This window comes from Grammomys surdaster, unplaced genomic scaffold (assembly GCF_004785775.1).
Source record: "Grammomys surdaster isolate TR1022 unplaced genomic scaffold, NIH_TR_1.0 97, whole genome shotgun sequence".
Taxonomy (NCBI): domain Eukaryota; kingdom Metazoa; phylum Chordata; class Mammalia; order Rodentia; family Muridae; genus Grammomys; species Grammomys surdaster.
Genome location: NW_021604576.1, coordinates 5100981 through 5119403, shown reverse-complemented (window position 1 = coordinate 5119403; position 18423 = coordinate 5100981). Strand labels below are relative to the sequence as shown.

The 18423-nt window shown below is 36.0% G+C and overlaps 1 protein-coding gene across 1 annotated transcript in view; it reads right to left on the bottom strand.

Annotated features, from left to right (window-relative positions):
- The window catches only part of Mmp16 (matrix metallopeptidase 16), a 240129-nt gene that overhangs the window by 6955 nt on the left and 214751 nt on the right, over nt 1-18423 (bottom strand). The window contains exon 8 of the mRNA XM_028780814.1: nt 267-417. Within this exon, the coding sequence (XP_028636647.1) occupies nt 267-417 (151 nt within the window). The remainder of the gene's footprint in view (nt 1-266; nt 418-18423) is intronic.

Sequence of the window (18423 nt, the reverse complement as noted above, 5' to 3'; positions counted from 1 at the left end):
AGATCAATGAGAGAGCAGTGAGAGCAGCAGTGAGAGAGCAGTGAGAGAGCACTGAGGGTAGCAGTTATATTAGGTGAATGTAGTAAATAAATTGTCATCTTAAATATGTTATATAAAATACACTGTGACAATATTTCTGCCATACTAACTCTATATACAAACACGTTGTTATTCACAGTGAATGTCTATCACTGAGTAAGAACCTTAATTTTTCAATTAGTTTGCTTCTAATGTTTGTGTCAATGGTGTGTTATCTACATACTGACCTGTCGCCTTTGAAGAAATAGGTTTTGCCAACATCTTCCCACCATATGGCAGAATCTATACCATGAGGGGGGATTCCATTCCCAAGGGTAATCAAGTCATGAGGGTAACCAGGCTGAAGAGTTGTGTCCTTGAACACCCAGTATTTGTTACCTATATAACATAAGTATAGATATAGAATGTGTTAGGAAAGCATCAATTACAAGATAGATGCCTGTCTGCTTAATTTGTGTAAGTTACTAGGCAAGAGCTCCTGGAAATAAGTCAGTCATAGCCACACCTAGAATATTGACATTCTTGTTCAGTCAACAGTCTGATTTTTTTAAAAAACAGTTATAATGAATAAGTACTAGATAGTGTAAATATAACAGTTAATTGAAACATAAAATAGAACTATTAATACGGCATAAATCTGTATGTTAGTTTTAAAAATAAATTTATAGTTTAGCAATAAGGAAACCATTCAATGTCAGAGATTCTTCTCCTGGAATATCAAAGATCCCATTTCTATGAACTGCTAGCATCCTTCTGAGGTTTTTACATACTGTACCTGTCTTATTTTGTGATGATAACATCTACTCTGTGCGAGCATTTCCAGTGGGTTGATCTTTTCCTTTTATTATGCAGGCATTTACTAGTAGATTTTGTCAAATAAAGCTCTCCTGTTTTGACTCTGTGCTTACTAGAATCATAAAACTTACGGGTTACTTAAATAAAAGGAAAATTTTAACCCTAAACTGTTCAAAATTGCAGAGTACAAAAAGCAGGCTGACTTTAGTCAGTTGTGCTCATATTTGTAAGTTGTCTATAGACAACACAACTCTCATACATCATTGCCTTTGGTACACTGCACTTATAACCACTTTAGTGAGACAAGTCTAGTTTATTGTTTCAGAGATACAGTATATTTATTGTCTTAGGGTTTAGGGCAATTTTAGGGGTTCAGTTGGAAAGGGCTAATTGGTAATCACATCAAGTGAGCAGGAAGGACTGTCTGGTACTGACTGTCATGCAGATGGAAAACTAAAGTGGGACCTGTGTGCTGAGTTATGGAGCCTCGCAGAGAGCTCTGTACAAGGTCATTTTTCAGACAAGTAAAGACAAGTCTAGGCTGCTGTGTTCAGGGAAATTTTTTCAAAGACAGGCAGAGATAGAGAGGCTAATCTGAGAAAGGGAATCCCTCAATTTATGCAGAGCTCATAAAGCAATCTGATCATAGGAGACTGCTACCTTAATAGCCAGGTTCTCCAACAGCAAGCATTTCTTACTTCACTGAAAGTTAATTTCCATTTGACATTTAACTGAGATTTTCACTTTTAGGGTCATTCATACTTCAACTGATTCTTTACTGTGGTGTTTTGAATGAGAATGTCCCTTATAGATTTGTATATTTGCAAGTATAGTTCTCAGGTACTAAACAGTTTGAGAAATGTTAGAACAATTAGGAGGTTTGGCCCTGTCAGAATAGTTGTGGCCTTTATGGAAAAAGTGTGCCACTGAGGGTGTACTCTGAAGTTCAAAATACCTATGTCAGGTCCAGTGGCTCTTGACCATTTGCCTGAGTATCGGGATGTAAAACCCTCAGCTATTTCTCTAGTTCCATACCTGTCTGCATGCTACCATGCTTCCTGTCACAATGATAATGGACAAAGGCCCTCAAATACAAGCCCCAAATTAAATGCTTTCCTTTATCAGACTTGTATTGGTCATAGTGTTTCTTCATAGCATTAGAACACAATTAATATTTTCAATCTTATTTGTAGATTCAACTGACCACTTAAAGTAGTTTCTTCCCTAATCAAATAAGAAGACATGATTTGTTGTTCCTTTGCCCTCTCTAGCTTGTTTTTGGACTTGATTTATTGTGTCTTCATCAACACATTAATGTTGATGTTTCCTTTTTTTTTATTAGTGTAAATGTTGCTTGTGAATTCAACACTGGATTCTCATCTTGCTATTTTGAAGGGTTTGATGTCTTTGCAGAATAGAGCCTGGTCAGTTGACATAGGTCACCAGAGACAGGCCTGCTCTGCTCTGCTGCCTGCCCATTAAGGTATGGATAGCACTGCTACACTGTCCTTCCAGCTGTTCTGTTTTGCTTTCCCTCTAACAGGGACTGAAATCCCATTGAAACTACAAGTCAAAATCAGGTTTCTTCCTTTAAGTTATCTGTCAGGACTTCTGTCACAGTGAAAAGGAGCGTGGCTACTACAAAACACAAAATCAATTCTGTAAGAGCCAGATTAGGGAAGACTGTACTGTATACCTTTAATAATATTGAGATACTGACATTAAAGTCAGTAAACATCCTTTGCCTCAAAGAATTACCTGCCCTCTCCTTTCTGATGAACAATATTATGACCAGCCATTCCCTTTAGGGCTGAGATTTAGAAATTAGTGGGATTATGTCACCACCAATAGATGTTATAATTTACTTGTATTCATAAAATTTCAATCTCTCCCTTACATAAGAATTATAATATACTGGAACATTTAAGCTACATTTATAGATGACTGTGCAGATACCATCATGAAGATCCATTTAAGGAAGGGAAATTTGGTATCAGTGAACTGAAAGATCACTGGAGTGCAATGAGCAAGGAAACATCACTAAGAACCAAACTAATGGGCTCCACAGTATTTGAAGTACATTGATAAAGCCTTCAAAGTAGTCATATTAGGGAAGGAACATTTTAAATTTTAATTTTCAAAAAAGATGTTTGTGGTCTTTTAACAAATGTGGTAGACAGAAAAATATAAACAAGAAGATCAGTCTTTTGTGTGGATAAAGTAACTAAAGGAATCCATCCAATAATTAACTTTCTCTGTCTACTGATGTAGGCAATAGAGACACAGAAGTGAACAAGGTTGAACATTACCTGTCTCATAAGTCTTATCATCTAGTAAAGGGGCGAGGGGGAAATTAACCTAAAAAAAGTAAAGTAACAAAGAAAAACAATTTTGAAGAGAAAAATGCTTAAATTTAATAAATGTCATCACCAGGATGGAGAAAAATTAGGGGCAATTTTGTAATGAATACAGTTAAGATTGCCATTAAATCTTTGGTAGGCATGCATGTACATGTCTGAAGGGATATCATTTGCACTTGTGTGTGTGCATGTATGTGCACATGGAGGCCAGTGCTCAACATCATCTATCATTTCTTAGGAACTGTACACCTTGATTTATGCACCAGGGTCAGTCATTGGCCTGGAGATTTGTGAAGTAGGCTAAGGTGACTGGGTAGTGATCAACCTGGTAATACATGTCTTAACCTTCCAGGTGTTGAAATTTTAATCCATAACAATCTCTACTCAATCTTGATGTACATACATATTCAAAGACACTAGATTAGCAAACGCTGTCTGAAATGAAAGAAATAATGAAAGCAAATGGTGTAATGGAACAAAGTTTACTGTATGGTTAGCAAAAAGCAGTTGAAGCTGAGATGGTAAGGTACAGGTGAGGAGATTAAGAAATTAGTGGAATTATATCACCACCAATAGATGTTGTAATTTACTTATCTTCAATAGGAGTTTGGATTCAATTCAATAGGTGTTTGGATTTTATTTAAAAAGACATAGGAAGTAATTACCAATTATATAAAATGGTTTTGTTACAGTTTGAACTAACATGCAAAATATCGCAGTGGAAAGGAGAAAATGCACTCATCTTATGCTTTTAAGTTGGAATTGATGGGTATCACTGGGCGACTGGATGAAAGAAGGATAATATTAAAGATTATTCTCAACTCATGCAGGTAGACAAGAGGATATGAGTATCATTGAATAAAAGGATAAGACTACAGGTTGGTGGTGGGAACTGCAAATTCAAGTTAAAAGTGTGAGATATTAGTGATGCATTTCTATGAACAAGCAAGAAGACATAATTGTTTATGCCAGTACAATTATAATAATCTGTAGGTTATAAGCATTAAATGGCATTTGACAATTTAGTACCATGTGAAGAGAATATAGTGGTTACAGAAAAACCACAACTTGCCATCTAAAAAGAAATGTCTTTTACAAAAGGTCCACTTGTAGAACTAGGGAAAAGTAGGCAAAAGAGGAATAAGACACAATGCTGATGGTTAAAATAATAGAAATTGCAGAGATGGAGAGACAGTGATAGGGAAAGAAGGGACACAGATGAAAAAACTGGGTCTCTCTAGTGCCAATACCAGTAGCACTGGAAAACCAAATAGTATGTATTGTGGTGGATTTTCTGCAGTTAACTGATAACTGAAAGGCTGACTTTTCGCTATGACCTGCGTCCTAGTTTCATTTAGTTGTGATCAGATTTTCTGACAAAAAGCAATTCAGAGAAGAAACTGTTTATTTCAGCCCACAACTCCAGATTATAGTCCATCATGAGGAAACCAGGAACATGAAAAAGCTAGCCATATCACATCCTCAGTCAAGAGCAGAAAGTAAAGTGAGCACAAGGATGCTCACTGTATTCAGGACCCTCTCTATACTTATACAGTCCAAACTCCAATCCTAGGAAATGGTGCTGCCCATAGAGAGTTTGTGTTTTCACATTCATTAACAAGTGATCCAGATATCACCCCACACACATGCCTTTAGGGAAATTTATGAAGCATACAATTTAGCCAACCCCTTTCTGTAACTCTGCCAAGATGATTCCAGGTTGTCAGCTTGGCAATTATGATTAACTATCAGCACCCAACTTCTTATTAATTTTATTCAGGCAGTGTACATAAAACTTATTCTATTGATCAGATAATAAAACTGGTTTCTGTCACTAGTACTTGTCCCTTGAAGGCCATTTCTATTGTCAGTGATAACAGTGCTGTTCCATTTTCTCTTTTACAAACAGTTACTCCAGCCCTCATTCTCAGTTTTCATTCTCAACAAGGATGATGAGGAGGCATTGACTGAGTAAGGCAGCTTGACTGAAAGAGGAAATAGAGGAGGGTAAATGAAAGACTGAGCTGTGAATGGATCAGACGCAGGGTTCTGTTAGAGAGACAGCAAGGCTAGTATGTGCAGTTCCTGTGCTGTGTGTTGTCATGCCTTTGCTCCCAGAAGCTCGATTAACACATTTGAGCTTTCCTTTTAACTGAATAAGACAGCTTCTTTAAGAACTTGGAGCATCCAAATTCTATACAAGGTATAACATCCATATGACCTTTGAATTAGCATCCTGGCTTTTAGCTAATCAACTATGGTGTCTTCTAGCCAACTTCCTTAGAGACTAGATAATAACTCTGTTGCTTGTACTACCACAAATCTCTTTTCTTGTTAGCTTGCTTCTAGGTTGTCTCTCTTTCATTTATTTTTCTCAAGGCAATTAGAAAACTCTTCTAAAATTTATTTTAATCACACACAAGAAAAAATTCTAATACATACATACATATTCATTGCAAGGCTCCTTTCAACAATGGTTTGTTTATCTCATCCTCACATCATGTATCAGGTATTTATAAAAAGATGATCCCTTCACTATTTACTTTTGATCTTTTCTGTGGGAGCACCTTGCCTGAATAACAGTGTTCTGTTTTACTGCCAGAGTGTCTAGCCTTTGTCTTAGCCATATTACTTAGTTAACGGTTCGGAAGCCGCTCAAAGCTGTAAGAAACCACAAGAAACAAAATATTGACATGTCGTATACAGCACCTGAACATAATTTAATGTTTTCAATAAATGGCTACTGGTGCAAAGAACCATGATAAAACTACAAGAAGAATCATATACAGAATTGAAGATCTAAAAAAAAAACAGAGACTATGTAAATAGTATGGAACTTATCAACTTTAAATCTTGTCAGCAAAGCTAGAAAATTAATCTTATAATGAATAGCCCATCTGAGCCAACAGACACAGCTGAGCATTTTGTTGGAAAGCCATGTAAATGTTATGTTTATCTATGTGTTGGGTAATGCCATCATATGATACACATTTTTCCATGTTCTCTTTAAATCAGGAAACTTTAAAGTAAGTGCCTCACCTAATGTTCAGATCACATTTTTGACAAAATAAGAAAAAAGAAAATCCAAAAACACTGTTTCACAGCACTTGGTCTACTTTAGGCCCTCATCTCTTTCACTATTAAAAGGAGAAATCTTAAAACTATAGAAGAGAGCTTTTAAAGGCCCACTCTACTGACCTATGGCTCGGACTTTCCACACCTTCCCTTTCATCTCATGTCTAATTAGGAAAGAACCTGTGGCTGCAATGCTCCCATGTGAGCTACGAAGAATAAGCCTTTCCCCAGGTCAGCTCAACTGTGGCTATACAGCAGGTGAATTCTATACTTTACAATATGTACACTAGCAGGTTTTAACTTTTAGTATTTTCACGATGATTTCTTCACACTTTACCCACGTTCACAGTGGGCAAATACACTTAGAATGAAGCATTCAGAAGTTTTCTATTTATATACTGCTTGTATGTCTCAAGAGAGAATAACTTACAAGAAAACAAAACTTGATGTTTTTAATTGAAGTTCTTATTATTCTATTAACTTTTTTCTATTTTTTATTCAGTCTACACTTGTGATGTGTATATTTGTATGTACATATGATGCTTGTGCATGCATTTGGGCATGATTGCTCAAATGTGTGATTGCTGGGTCTACATGCAATTGCTTTTCTGGCCAGGTCATGAAGTAACATCAGATATTAGTCTCCACCTTTTGCCTTGATTGAGACATAGTCTCTTGTTTGCCTTTGTGTGTGCTCAGCTAGCTGGCCTGCAAGCTTTCATGGTTTTCCTGATCTCTTCTACCATCTCATTATTAGAACATTTGGAGTAGAGGTCTCTGTGTATAATATAAAGCATTGCATAGATTCTGAGAATTAAAAATTAGGTCATCATACCTGTGAAATTTGGAGGCTAGGGAGATAGCTCAGAATAATGTTTCTTAAAAGCTATATGATGTAATTGCTTTACTATTGTTTTAATATTTTCCATCTCTATAAAGGAATAATTGGTCTTCTGTGTTTAGTGAACAAGACTTTATACAGACAACCATGACTACAACTTTCTCTTTTTGAACAATATAATTTTAAATACGCTTAAATGTTCTTGAACATAATAAAGAAAAACAAATCAAAACCCTTAGCAGCATTTGCTGTTGGTTTATAGGATGGAATGTTATAGATCAAAAATATTATGAGAAACCATGACCTTGCCTCTTGGTATTGTAGTCCAAAATTCAAGGGAATATCAATTTCATAAGTATCAGTGCTTACATTTCAGTGTGTTTATTAAGGAAAGCCACATAATTCCTTCTGCTTCTAAATTAGTTAGGACTGTCACATGACAAAAATGAGGTGACCTGTTCTATTCTTTAGTTTCTGTTTGAGTGATTTACATTCAACTCACTTTATTTTTTATATAAAAGAGAGCCTTTTGCTTAGGTTATCATCAACATGCCTGATTCTTGAAGATACATTTTGTTTGCGATGCAGAATAAAGGATTTTACTGTATCTCAAATGACACTGACATGTTCTGCTGGCAGTGAAAAAATTGATTTTATTGACACTGTATTAGAGGAGGCAGATACAGTATCAAAAAAGTCAGGATAAAGCAGAGAGGTACAGTAAATAAAAAGGATAACCAGAAATAATAGGTGAGAAGCCATTAGAAATTAGAAGCCACAGGAAATTTGGTGGGAGTAATCAATCTCATGCAGTCATGATCTGTTTGTTTACTGCCTGTGATGGTTACTGAAATAGGGGATGCAGGTTTGCTGAAGAAGGCAACACACACATTTCTCACTCTTATGGAGGTTTCAGACTACATATATTCATGGAAAACAATCATCAACTTGAGAGTAGTGAGGAACATGGAACCAGTTAGAGGGAATGAAGCTGGCATGAACTGGAGTAACTAAAGGGATAGGGAATGATATAATTCTATTTTACTTTAAAACACATTTTAAAAGAAGATAATTAAAAAAAATGATCATGGGTTCCTAGAAGAAAAGCTAAGAACAGAAGGGATAAAAACACAAATTGAGGAGTGTCTGATTTTCATAACACAAAGCCTAAAGCGCAAACATAGTCATATGTTAACTGCAGGACCCAGGAGACAGAGACAGGTGGATTTATGTGAGTCTGTGGACAGTTTTTCTACCTAGTGAGTTCTAAGAGAGCTAACGTTAATTGGTGAGATTCTATTTTTAAAACAAATTCAACACAATATCGCCCAAATTACAATACAATTCTTTATACATAGTTAAAAAAATATTAAACTTCATATGGAAGTTTCACCCAACACTACGGGAAACAGGTACACAGACTCATAGCTAAACATTAGGTGAAGATTGGGTAATCCTGTGGAAGAAGAGGAGGAAGGATTATAAGAGCCAGAATGGTCAAGAACACCACATGCAAACATAAAGAATCAACTAGGGAATCACAGAATCTGAACTGCCAACCAGAGAACATTTTTATAACTGACTTAAGGCCAGTTACTTTAGATAGGTAACTGTTGTGCAGCTTGGTCTTCAGGGAGAACTCCTAACAGGGGATATTTCTGACTCTGCTGCCCACCTGTGGATCACTTTCCCCTAAGTCAGCTGCCTAGTCTAGTGTGAATAGAAGAAGATGTACCTAGTCTTACTGCAACTTTATATGCCTAGGCTGGTTGACAATCACGGGAAACCTCTCCTTTTTGGAATAGAAAGGGAGGCGGAGTGGATGGAGAAAAGAAGGATGAAAAATGCTACCAGGATGCGACGTAAATTAATTGATTAATTAATAAATTAGTTAAAATAAATAAAAATAAACAAAATATTGCACATTTGTGCAAAACTCAGTACATATTATTTATTGGCTGAATTTCTGTATATGTATGTAAGTATGTACGTGTGTATGTATGTATGTATGTATGTATGTATTCATTAAGAAACCCTCAAGGGGTCAAAATATTGTCAAAAAGACATTTTTTTTTGGTTAGATTGTTATAGGCTTGGTGTATGGAATATGTAACAGCTTTTAGGTTAGGTAGAAGTGGAGAGCAAGAAGTCTACCAAACACAAGCTCTGAGAAATTTGATACACTGAACTTATTCAGTGTACTTATTGTACACTGAAACTTCTCAATTAGAACTGTGGAAATAATCAAATTTTAAATGGATATACAGTGTCTTAGTAAGGGTTTTTACAGCACCCATGGTATTTTACAGACACCATGACCAAGGCAACTCTTATAAGGACAGTATTTAATTGGGGCTGGTTTACAGGTTCAGAGAGGTTCAACCCTTTATCATCAACATGGAATATAGCAGTGTCCAGACAGGCATGCTACAGGAAAAAATTAGAGTTCTACATCTTCATCTGAAGGCTACTAGAAGACTTATCCATGCAGCTAAGATGAGGATGTTAAAGCCCACGCCCACAGTGACACACAAACAAGTCTATACCTTCCAATACTGCCATTCTCTAGGCCAAGCATATACAAACCATCATATGAGTGATGTCTACCACTTACTCTATATATTTATAGGTCTCTCTCTCTCTCTCTCTCTCTCTCTCTTTCTCTCTCTCTCTCTCTTTTTACACACACACACACACACACACACACACACACACACACACATATATCCTGTTAGCATATATGTGTTTAATATCAACATTAAATCAACATATCTATATTTTCCCTTATTATTTAGGACATCATTTCATTTCTCTCATTTATATGTCATATTTCATTTCTCTCATCTATATGTCAGAAGTTCATAATGACCTAAATTCATAAAGTCATTAAACATCTTTGAAAAATTTGCTTTTGTAGATTCTACAGTATTATCAATTAAGTAAAGAATTTTGAACTCTATGCTGATGTTGTAGTCACTGGAGTGTGAAGCTCATATCCCCTTCAAAAGAAAATCTCTTATCAGATAAACATTTTCCTTTGAGAAATTTAACAGCCTTTCTGACAAACCTTAGGACTGCCTAACCCAGTATCTGTCACTCCTAAGAAGTGTAAATAAAAGAATGTCCTGAATGTTTTTGAAAATGAAAATTTTTCAGACATATAAAGAATATATATGCTAGAAGATGTCAGAATGAATTAAAAATGAAAACAAAATTAATTTTAAAATTAAAGATTTCTGAATACTTACAAGTTTAAATACACGATTTTAATGGGAATTGTTCTTTCTTTTATTGGATATTTTCTTTATTTACATTTCAAATATTATCTCCTTTCCAGGTCTATCCTCTGGAAACCTCCTATCCCATCCCCCCTCCCCCTGTCTCTATGAGGGTGCTCCTCCACCCATCACCCACCCATGTGGGACTGCATAAGGGTATCCTGGGTCATGGCTGAGCAGTTGCCTAGAACCCTGAGACTCTGTGTGAGAACCCACAGGAGTTCCAGCAGGCCCCAAGAAACCAGGGTCTTGAAAAGCAGTCCAGTCTCCATAGAATTACATTGCTCAGTCACATAGGCCAGACTATAGGCCTCAGTGCCTAGGGATTTACAAACTAATGAAGGCCAGAGGGCGGAGCAAATTAAGCATGCCTCCCCAGATCCTCTCCAGATCCTCCCCAGATCCTCCCCCTTTCTCCCTCCCTATATAACTTAGGACTGCCCTGAGTTTTACCGGGGTATGCCTAGATCCATCCACCATCCACCATGACAATAAACCTTTCTGGAACCAAGGTCTTCCTCGTGTCATTGGGGCCTGCTGCTGCCAAAGCCTCCAGGCCACTGGAACCATAGGTGTTCCTCCTGCATGTGGGACCAGCCGAAGTGTGGAAACCCACTGAGACTCCACCACAGCGGCTCTAATTCCCCCCCCCCAGCACACCCACTCCTACCTTCTCGTCCTGGCATTGCCTTACACTGGGGCATCAAACCCGACAGGATCAAGGGCCATTCTTCTCACTGATATGCAACAAGGCCATCCTCTGCCACATACGTGACCAGAACCATGGGTCCCTCCATGTGTACTCTTTGGTTGGTGATCTAGTCCCCAGGTGCTTTTGGTCGGGGGGTGGGGTCTGGCCAGTTGACAGACACTGTTGATCCCCCCAAGGGCTGCAAACTCCCTCAGCTCCTTCAGTCCATTCTCCAACTCTTCCCTCAGGGACTCCATGGAAAGTTTTAGTTACCAACTATTAAATTTTATTGTTGAATTAAATGCCCCTCAGTAAAGCCAATAAAACAAAGAGAATTAAAACATTAGTATAGCATGTGTCATTAAATTTTATTAATATAACTAATTAATTTATAAATTACTTTAATTCAAACAAATTAGCATTTTAGGTTAAAGTTAGATAGTCATTGATATATATTCTTATTATACTCTTCTATTAAAATGAAATTTTCTTGACAAAATTTTGAAAAGTTAGAATTTAATTACTATTTATAATTAAAGTAACATAATTCCCGTGCTCTGTATTTATTCTTTCCTTATAGTAATAATCCCAAATGTCTATTGTAATCCTTATTTTTCATTATCACTCACAGACAAATAATTGGTGATTGCTCTGAAGTACTTAGAGTAGATTTCTTTTAACCATTGCCCTGTCAAAGACACAAGTTACTTTGATCTTAAATTTGTTAGACCTTCTAAAACTTCCAGAAGCAATGATTTGTGAGTGGCATAAATAAATTATTTGTGAGCAAATAACTGCTGGTTCATTTGAAATTAATTAAAATGCAAAGAGCAGAATCATTCTGAAATAAGCAACTTTTGGTCATTGTCTGTTATGGTCTATTTTTAGAAGATTAGGATTTTTCTTATTTGCTTCTTATTTGGTATTTCATACTTCTCAAATTTATGAGCTTCTTTCTGTCTTCAGATACGTATTTTGGTTGCTATTCTGTGATTTGTTTCTTCTTCTTGAAATAAAATTGTCATACATGCTAAGAAATATTGTCTAAAGTTACTAAGTGATAGCAAAATAAGAATTTGAGACAAATTTAAAAATGCTTGATTCAACAGTGGCTTGTTCTTCATTTTAAAGTTTAGATTTTTCATGAGGGAAATTTTATCAGTTCTATTTTCTTCACAGATTATTTCTGATATTATTATCTCATAAACAGTCACTCAACATGCCTTATAATTTAATGTAAACATCTGCCATCATTATGTTCCCAAATGTGATTTTATTATATCAGCTGTCTCAAAGGAATATGAGACAGTTTTCTACAATCATGTGTGAAGTAGATTTCCCTGCTTTTCACTCTGACAGGCAAATGGATTACATACTTAATGGAATATTCGATTTCTTGTTCTTTCATACTAACGTAGCCACCTTATGAACTCCAATAAAGGAGAAGCACTCAGTGTTAATTGCAACATGTATGGTAAAGGAATAAGGGGAGAAAGTTGAGCTAGACATTATCAGCATGAGTGTAATCTACTCATTGTACATATAGCAAATAGATGCTGTTAGTGATCTGTGTCACATCTACACTCATACACAGTTCACATTCACATGTATAGAGTTGCACTGCAGAGAATCTCAGAAAGTTAAAGCAGACATTATGTAATTACTTCTTTTAATTATTTTTAGTTAAGTCTATGAATGTGTGTGGTTCTATGAATGTTAATACCACAGGAGTTACTGACTAAGAGATGAGGTGATTGTGAGCTATCTGACTTGGGCACTAGAAACTAATTTCCCAGAACTCATCTCTCCACCCCTTAGAATGATTTCTCCTCCTCCTCCTCCTCCTCCTCCTCCTCCTCCTCCTCCTCCTCTTCCTCCTCTATTTTGGAAAGAACTGTATATCTAAACATGTAGTGGATTTTAAAATAATCTTTAAAATGTTTGTCAACTCCTGACTTTCTTCATGTCACAAATTCTCAAGGGCTTTTTTGAGGAACATATAACAATAGCAAAACATTAAAAATAATCAAAACTAATGCTTGAGAAATCAGTAAAAATAGAACAGCAATAAGAATGAAATATAACATAGTGAGATTATGCAAAAGTGTTTTTGCTGACATGTTTCATATCTATTACCTGTACAGATTCTTATTAGAGAATGCATTAAAAATCATTTCAAGAGAGTAGGATATAACATTAAATTAATATTATACATTGTTTTTATTATAACATCAGTCAATGGTTCTCTCTTCATCAAGACTTACTTCCTCATTCTACTAAATATTCTAATAGGAGAACTTAAGCCAATACAGACAGTTGCCAGGAAAGTGGAAACTATGCTGTGAGGGGCCACACTTTATTATCATTATCCATCCTCATCCAGGCCTGAATTATAATGAGACATGTATTATGTAGGTTTTTATATTTAACATACTATGGAGGAATAAATGAATTAATTCTAATACCCATTTCTCAGAAGTTTCATTTTGCAGAATACATAAATTGGTAAGTTTCTCCTATACATTACAGCTTTGTTTGGTATAAATTTCATAGCATAGTAAATAATGTATTTATGTACAATGTGTAAAGTTTTCATATTTGATTTGTACATATAATTGTACCTGTCAAAATATCCAATGACTAAAATAATGGACAATTTTGTACTTGAAGATTTCCACAGTCTTCCCTGTATTCCTTCCCACTTCCCCCAACTCTCATGTGTCACCCATATATTAATCCTGGTGGAATTATTATCTGCAGTCTATTCATTTTAATTGAGGTTTCTAAAATAGAGTTTTCAGAATTCCTTGTGTATTATGGGGACATACTACTAAATCCTCGTCTCTCTTCCATATTTATGTATCTTTAAGAAGAAAATAAAATTGTTTGTGGATTATGAGGTTTGTCCTTCTAATTCCTAAACCAAATTCACAGATGTCTCTAATATTTCCCTAGAATATTCAGAAAACTCAACTGCTTTCAGAAGGAGCATGAGGCCAGTGTGAATTCATTTTAAGATACAGTACAAGGTACTTGTCTGAGTTTATCTCTTTTGTGCATAGATCGACAGTGGTTTAGGCAAGCTTTGGTGGAAGGTCCTTCGTTTTCCCCTATTGAAAACTTTCTGTACATCAAATAAATTCCCTCAGAAAACCTCTAGATATGTATTTGAGTCCATTTCTGAACTAGATGCTCTGTTTCACTAGTATCTAATTTTCTATCTTCATGCCAATGTCTTACTGTCTTCAACATTAATTTTAAAATAAGACTCAAATTGACATGATGATCTCAAAGATGGTTTTTGCATATTGAATCATTTCTGTACAGATTTTAGAGTTAGCTCAACCATTACAAGATATGCAAAAGTTTGAGTGGACCAGCAATCATTCTACATTAAATATTAGATTTCACATTGCAATAATAAAGAGTGCTTCACTCACAAACAAAATATATTGAAGATTTCTTTAGTTGAGTGAAGTTTTGTAACATATAAGAGTATAAGAGGTGCATATTTTTTGAAGTTGAATCCAGAAATATTTACTCTCTTAAATAATGTTGTAGCTTTTAAATTTATTTATATTTGCTAATTTAGTATTAGAAATTCCCAGAGAACTCTTATTTTTTTTCAAAGTAAGCATTGCCTGCCTTTGATGTTAAATGTATTTGCAAAGATATTTGCATACTAGAGCCTCTTGGATCATATTGCAGTAAATCCCTAATCTAGTAAGGTGTACTTACTGTTAAGGATAAGAAAGGAAGCATTTCCCTCCTGAAAACAGGTAGGTAGGCTTCCTTCTCATTTAGGTTGCTGTTCCTTCTTGCTCTGAAACTGATTATATGACAAGCAGTTGTCTGACTCTCTTTATAATGCACTATGGGAATTGGTTGTGAGATACTGAGAGTTTGCCTAAGTCCCTTTCTTTTACTGAGGCTTTTCCTGCCTTTTCCTATATTCACAAGAAAGTAAATTCAGGCTAGGTTGTTAGTTTACAAATATTAAGGAGTCTCAGTCTCCTCCTAATTCTTCAAGACCTATAAAAACAATTGCTATTTCTACAAATCATGCAATCATACTATATTCACTCATGGATTTGAGAAACATTTTGGTTGACTTCATCTTATTCCTACATAGGCAAAAACTAGTATGTGAAAAGGGTTTTGTTTGTTTGCTTTTTTTTGTTACTTAGTTTGTGTTTTTCCTTTGCAGATGCTTTTTATTAGTAATTCTTGCCCTTTGTACTAGATATAGTCTTCAAGAATACGATAAACAGTATGTGAATATTGTGTCTTCTACATTTCACACGATATTTTATGTTCCATATTTTTGGACCTGTAACTATTTATTAATTTTGTTTCAGATTGATTTCATTGTAATGAGTTGAGTACTTCAGGTCTTACCTTGAATATTTGTTTGACAGGACCAGGACTGTGATTATTTTTGTGTAATTAGCCCTCCTACCCATTCTCACCAAGGAATTACTGTCTAACATCTTGAGCATAAATATGTGGCTGGAAGCAGAAGGTACTGCCAGTCTCTGTGATTGCCACTCTTCCTTGAATTCCTACTGATATTTAATTAGCACTTAAAGGTATTATTTTATGAAAATGTCTAGTGACTATTCAACCTGTACTGTGTCGTGAAGTGAAAACACAGGGGTGATCAGAAAATATAAACAAAATCCACCCTGGTGAAATTTACATTAGAAAGTTTTAAGATTTTTAAATAATTTAAAATTCATTGCAAGTACATGTCATTCAAAAAGTATACTTAAATACAGTGGCTGGAAGTATATTCTGAGAGTTAGCAGGATGTACAAGTCTTCCTAAAGCTAGAGAAAAGAGATGAGCCCATCCTTGTGAAAATGAAGGAAATGCATCATGAAACAGACTGGAGTAGCAAAGGGCTCTCACACTGGACTTTATGACCTAAGTTTCCCTTTAGGCTGTTTAGATAGAGCACATCCTCTGCCTAAGGTTATCTTAGTGGTACCTTTTCAAATGATTTCATTACACTAGTCATAATTTATACATTGATCCTGAGAATAATTACTTGTTTGGCAGACAATGACAAAGAAAAGGGCAAGAGGAAATAATTTCTCTCTGGGTACTTGGCTTCCAATAGTCAACTCTCAGGTGCTGTTAGAGTAGTCTCCCAGGCCACTGAAGCTTTCAGCCTCAACTATGATGACACTAAATGAACACTATCAACTCTGCTACTCCTTAGGCTTGGAAGAGGAAAAACCTGGAGGGAGAGCTATCAGGTATTGTGTTGTAGGAACCCCTCCCGACAGAGGCCCTTATAGAGATTTAAGACAGAACTGTGCCTATCTGCTTTGCTAAATTCCCTGTTTTTCTGAGTTACACAGAAATGTATCCCTTTCCCTTTAAAAAATTTTTCCTTTCTATTGGGTGTGCTTTCACAAACACTATGGGATTTCTTACTCATTTTGTATAAAACTACCCCAAACATTCTACACTGTTGCCATTTCTCTGACACATGACTGCTTGCTGACCTCCATTGCTTTGCTTTTCTCTAAATGTCTAATAAAATGTGCTTAAGCTTCCTTCTTAGTCTCTTTCTAAGTCATTTTATTAACAAGACTTGAACCCAATTAGGAACAGAAATTTGCCTGGTAACAATAGTTTTCCTACTTTGTTCACAGTGGTATAATATATGTATATTCCAGTTATACTAACTATAAAATAGCAAGAAGGCAATAATATCAATAATAATCATATACCCAGCAGTAATATCTGGCATTCAAGTGCCAAGTTCTTCATATGTGGTAACAATTTAGTAGTCCATGTTATCCAGAGCTCAGCTTTAGTATGGATCATAATCCCAGATAACTCAACTGAGATAAGAAATGTTGCTCAGTTCCTGCAGTAAATAGCAGTTTATAAAGGACAGCATATTCACAGAAGCTCTGTGGCAGTAGAGTTGACATATTATTGTTTCTATTTTCAACAATAGATAATCCATAAAAGAAAGGAATCTGAAACACACACTCATTTTACATAAGAAAAAAAAACATATTGCCATTAACTTGTTTTCAAGACATTCATCCTTACAAGAAAGTCTGATTCAATCCTGAGAATTTTTATTGTTTTTGTTTCTCAACAGAACTCCAATGGCATATGTTCTAAGATCAAGAATTGACAAATGGGCCGGGTGGTGGTGGCGCATGCCTTTAATCCCAGCACTTGGGAGGCAGAGGCAGGTGGATTTCTGAGTTCGAGGCCAGCCTGGTCTACAGAGTGAGTTCCAGGACAGCCAGGGCTATACAGAGAAACCCTGTCTCGAAAAACCAAAAAAAAAAAAAAAAAAAAAAGAATTGACAAATGGGACTTCATAAAATTGCAAATTTCCTGTAAGGCAAAGGACACTGTCAATAGGACAAAACGACAACCAACAAATTGGGAAAAGATCTTTACCAATCCTTCATCTGATAGAGGGCTAATATCCAATATATACAAAGAACTCAAGAAATTAGACTCCAGACAACCAAATTACCCTATTAAAAAATGGGGTATAGAGCTTAACAAAGAATTTTCAACGGAAGAAACTCGAATGGCCGAGAAGCACCTAAAGAAATGCTCAGCATCCTTAGTCGTCAGGGAAATGCAAATCAAAACAACCCTGAGATTCCATCTCACACCAGTCAGAATGGCTAAGATTAAAAACTCAGGTGATAGTAGATGCTGGTGAGGGTGTGGAGAAAGAGGAACACTCCTCCATTGTTGGTGGGACTGCAAGATGGTGCAACCACTTTGGAAATCAGTGTGGCGGTTCCTCAGAAAATTGAACATAGCATTACCTGAGGATCCAGCTATACCACTCCTAGGCATATACCCAGAAGATGCTGGAACATATAACAAGGACATAAGCTCAACTATGTTCATAGCAGCCTTATTTATAATACCCAGGAGCTGGAAAGAACCCAGATGTCCTTCAACTGAGGAATGGATTAAAAAAATGTGGTATATTTACACAATTGAGTATTACTCAGCTACTAAAAACAATGAATTCGAGAGGTTCCAAGGTAAATGGATGGAACTAGAAATCATCATCCTGAGTGAGGTAAGCCAATCACAAAAGAACACACATGGTATTCACTCACTGATTATTGGATATTAGCCCAGAACCTTGAAATGCCCAAGATGCAACTCACAGGCCACATGAAGCTCATGAAGAAGGAAGATCAAGTGAGGGTTCTTTGGTCCTTCTTAGAAGAAGCAACAAAATACTCAAGGGAGCAAATATGGAGACAAAGTAAAGGGACAGAAACTGAAGGAGGGGCCGTCTGAAGACCTCTCCACCTGAGTATCTATCCCATGTGCAGT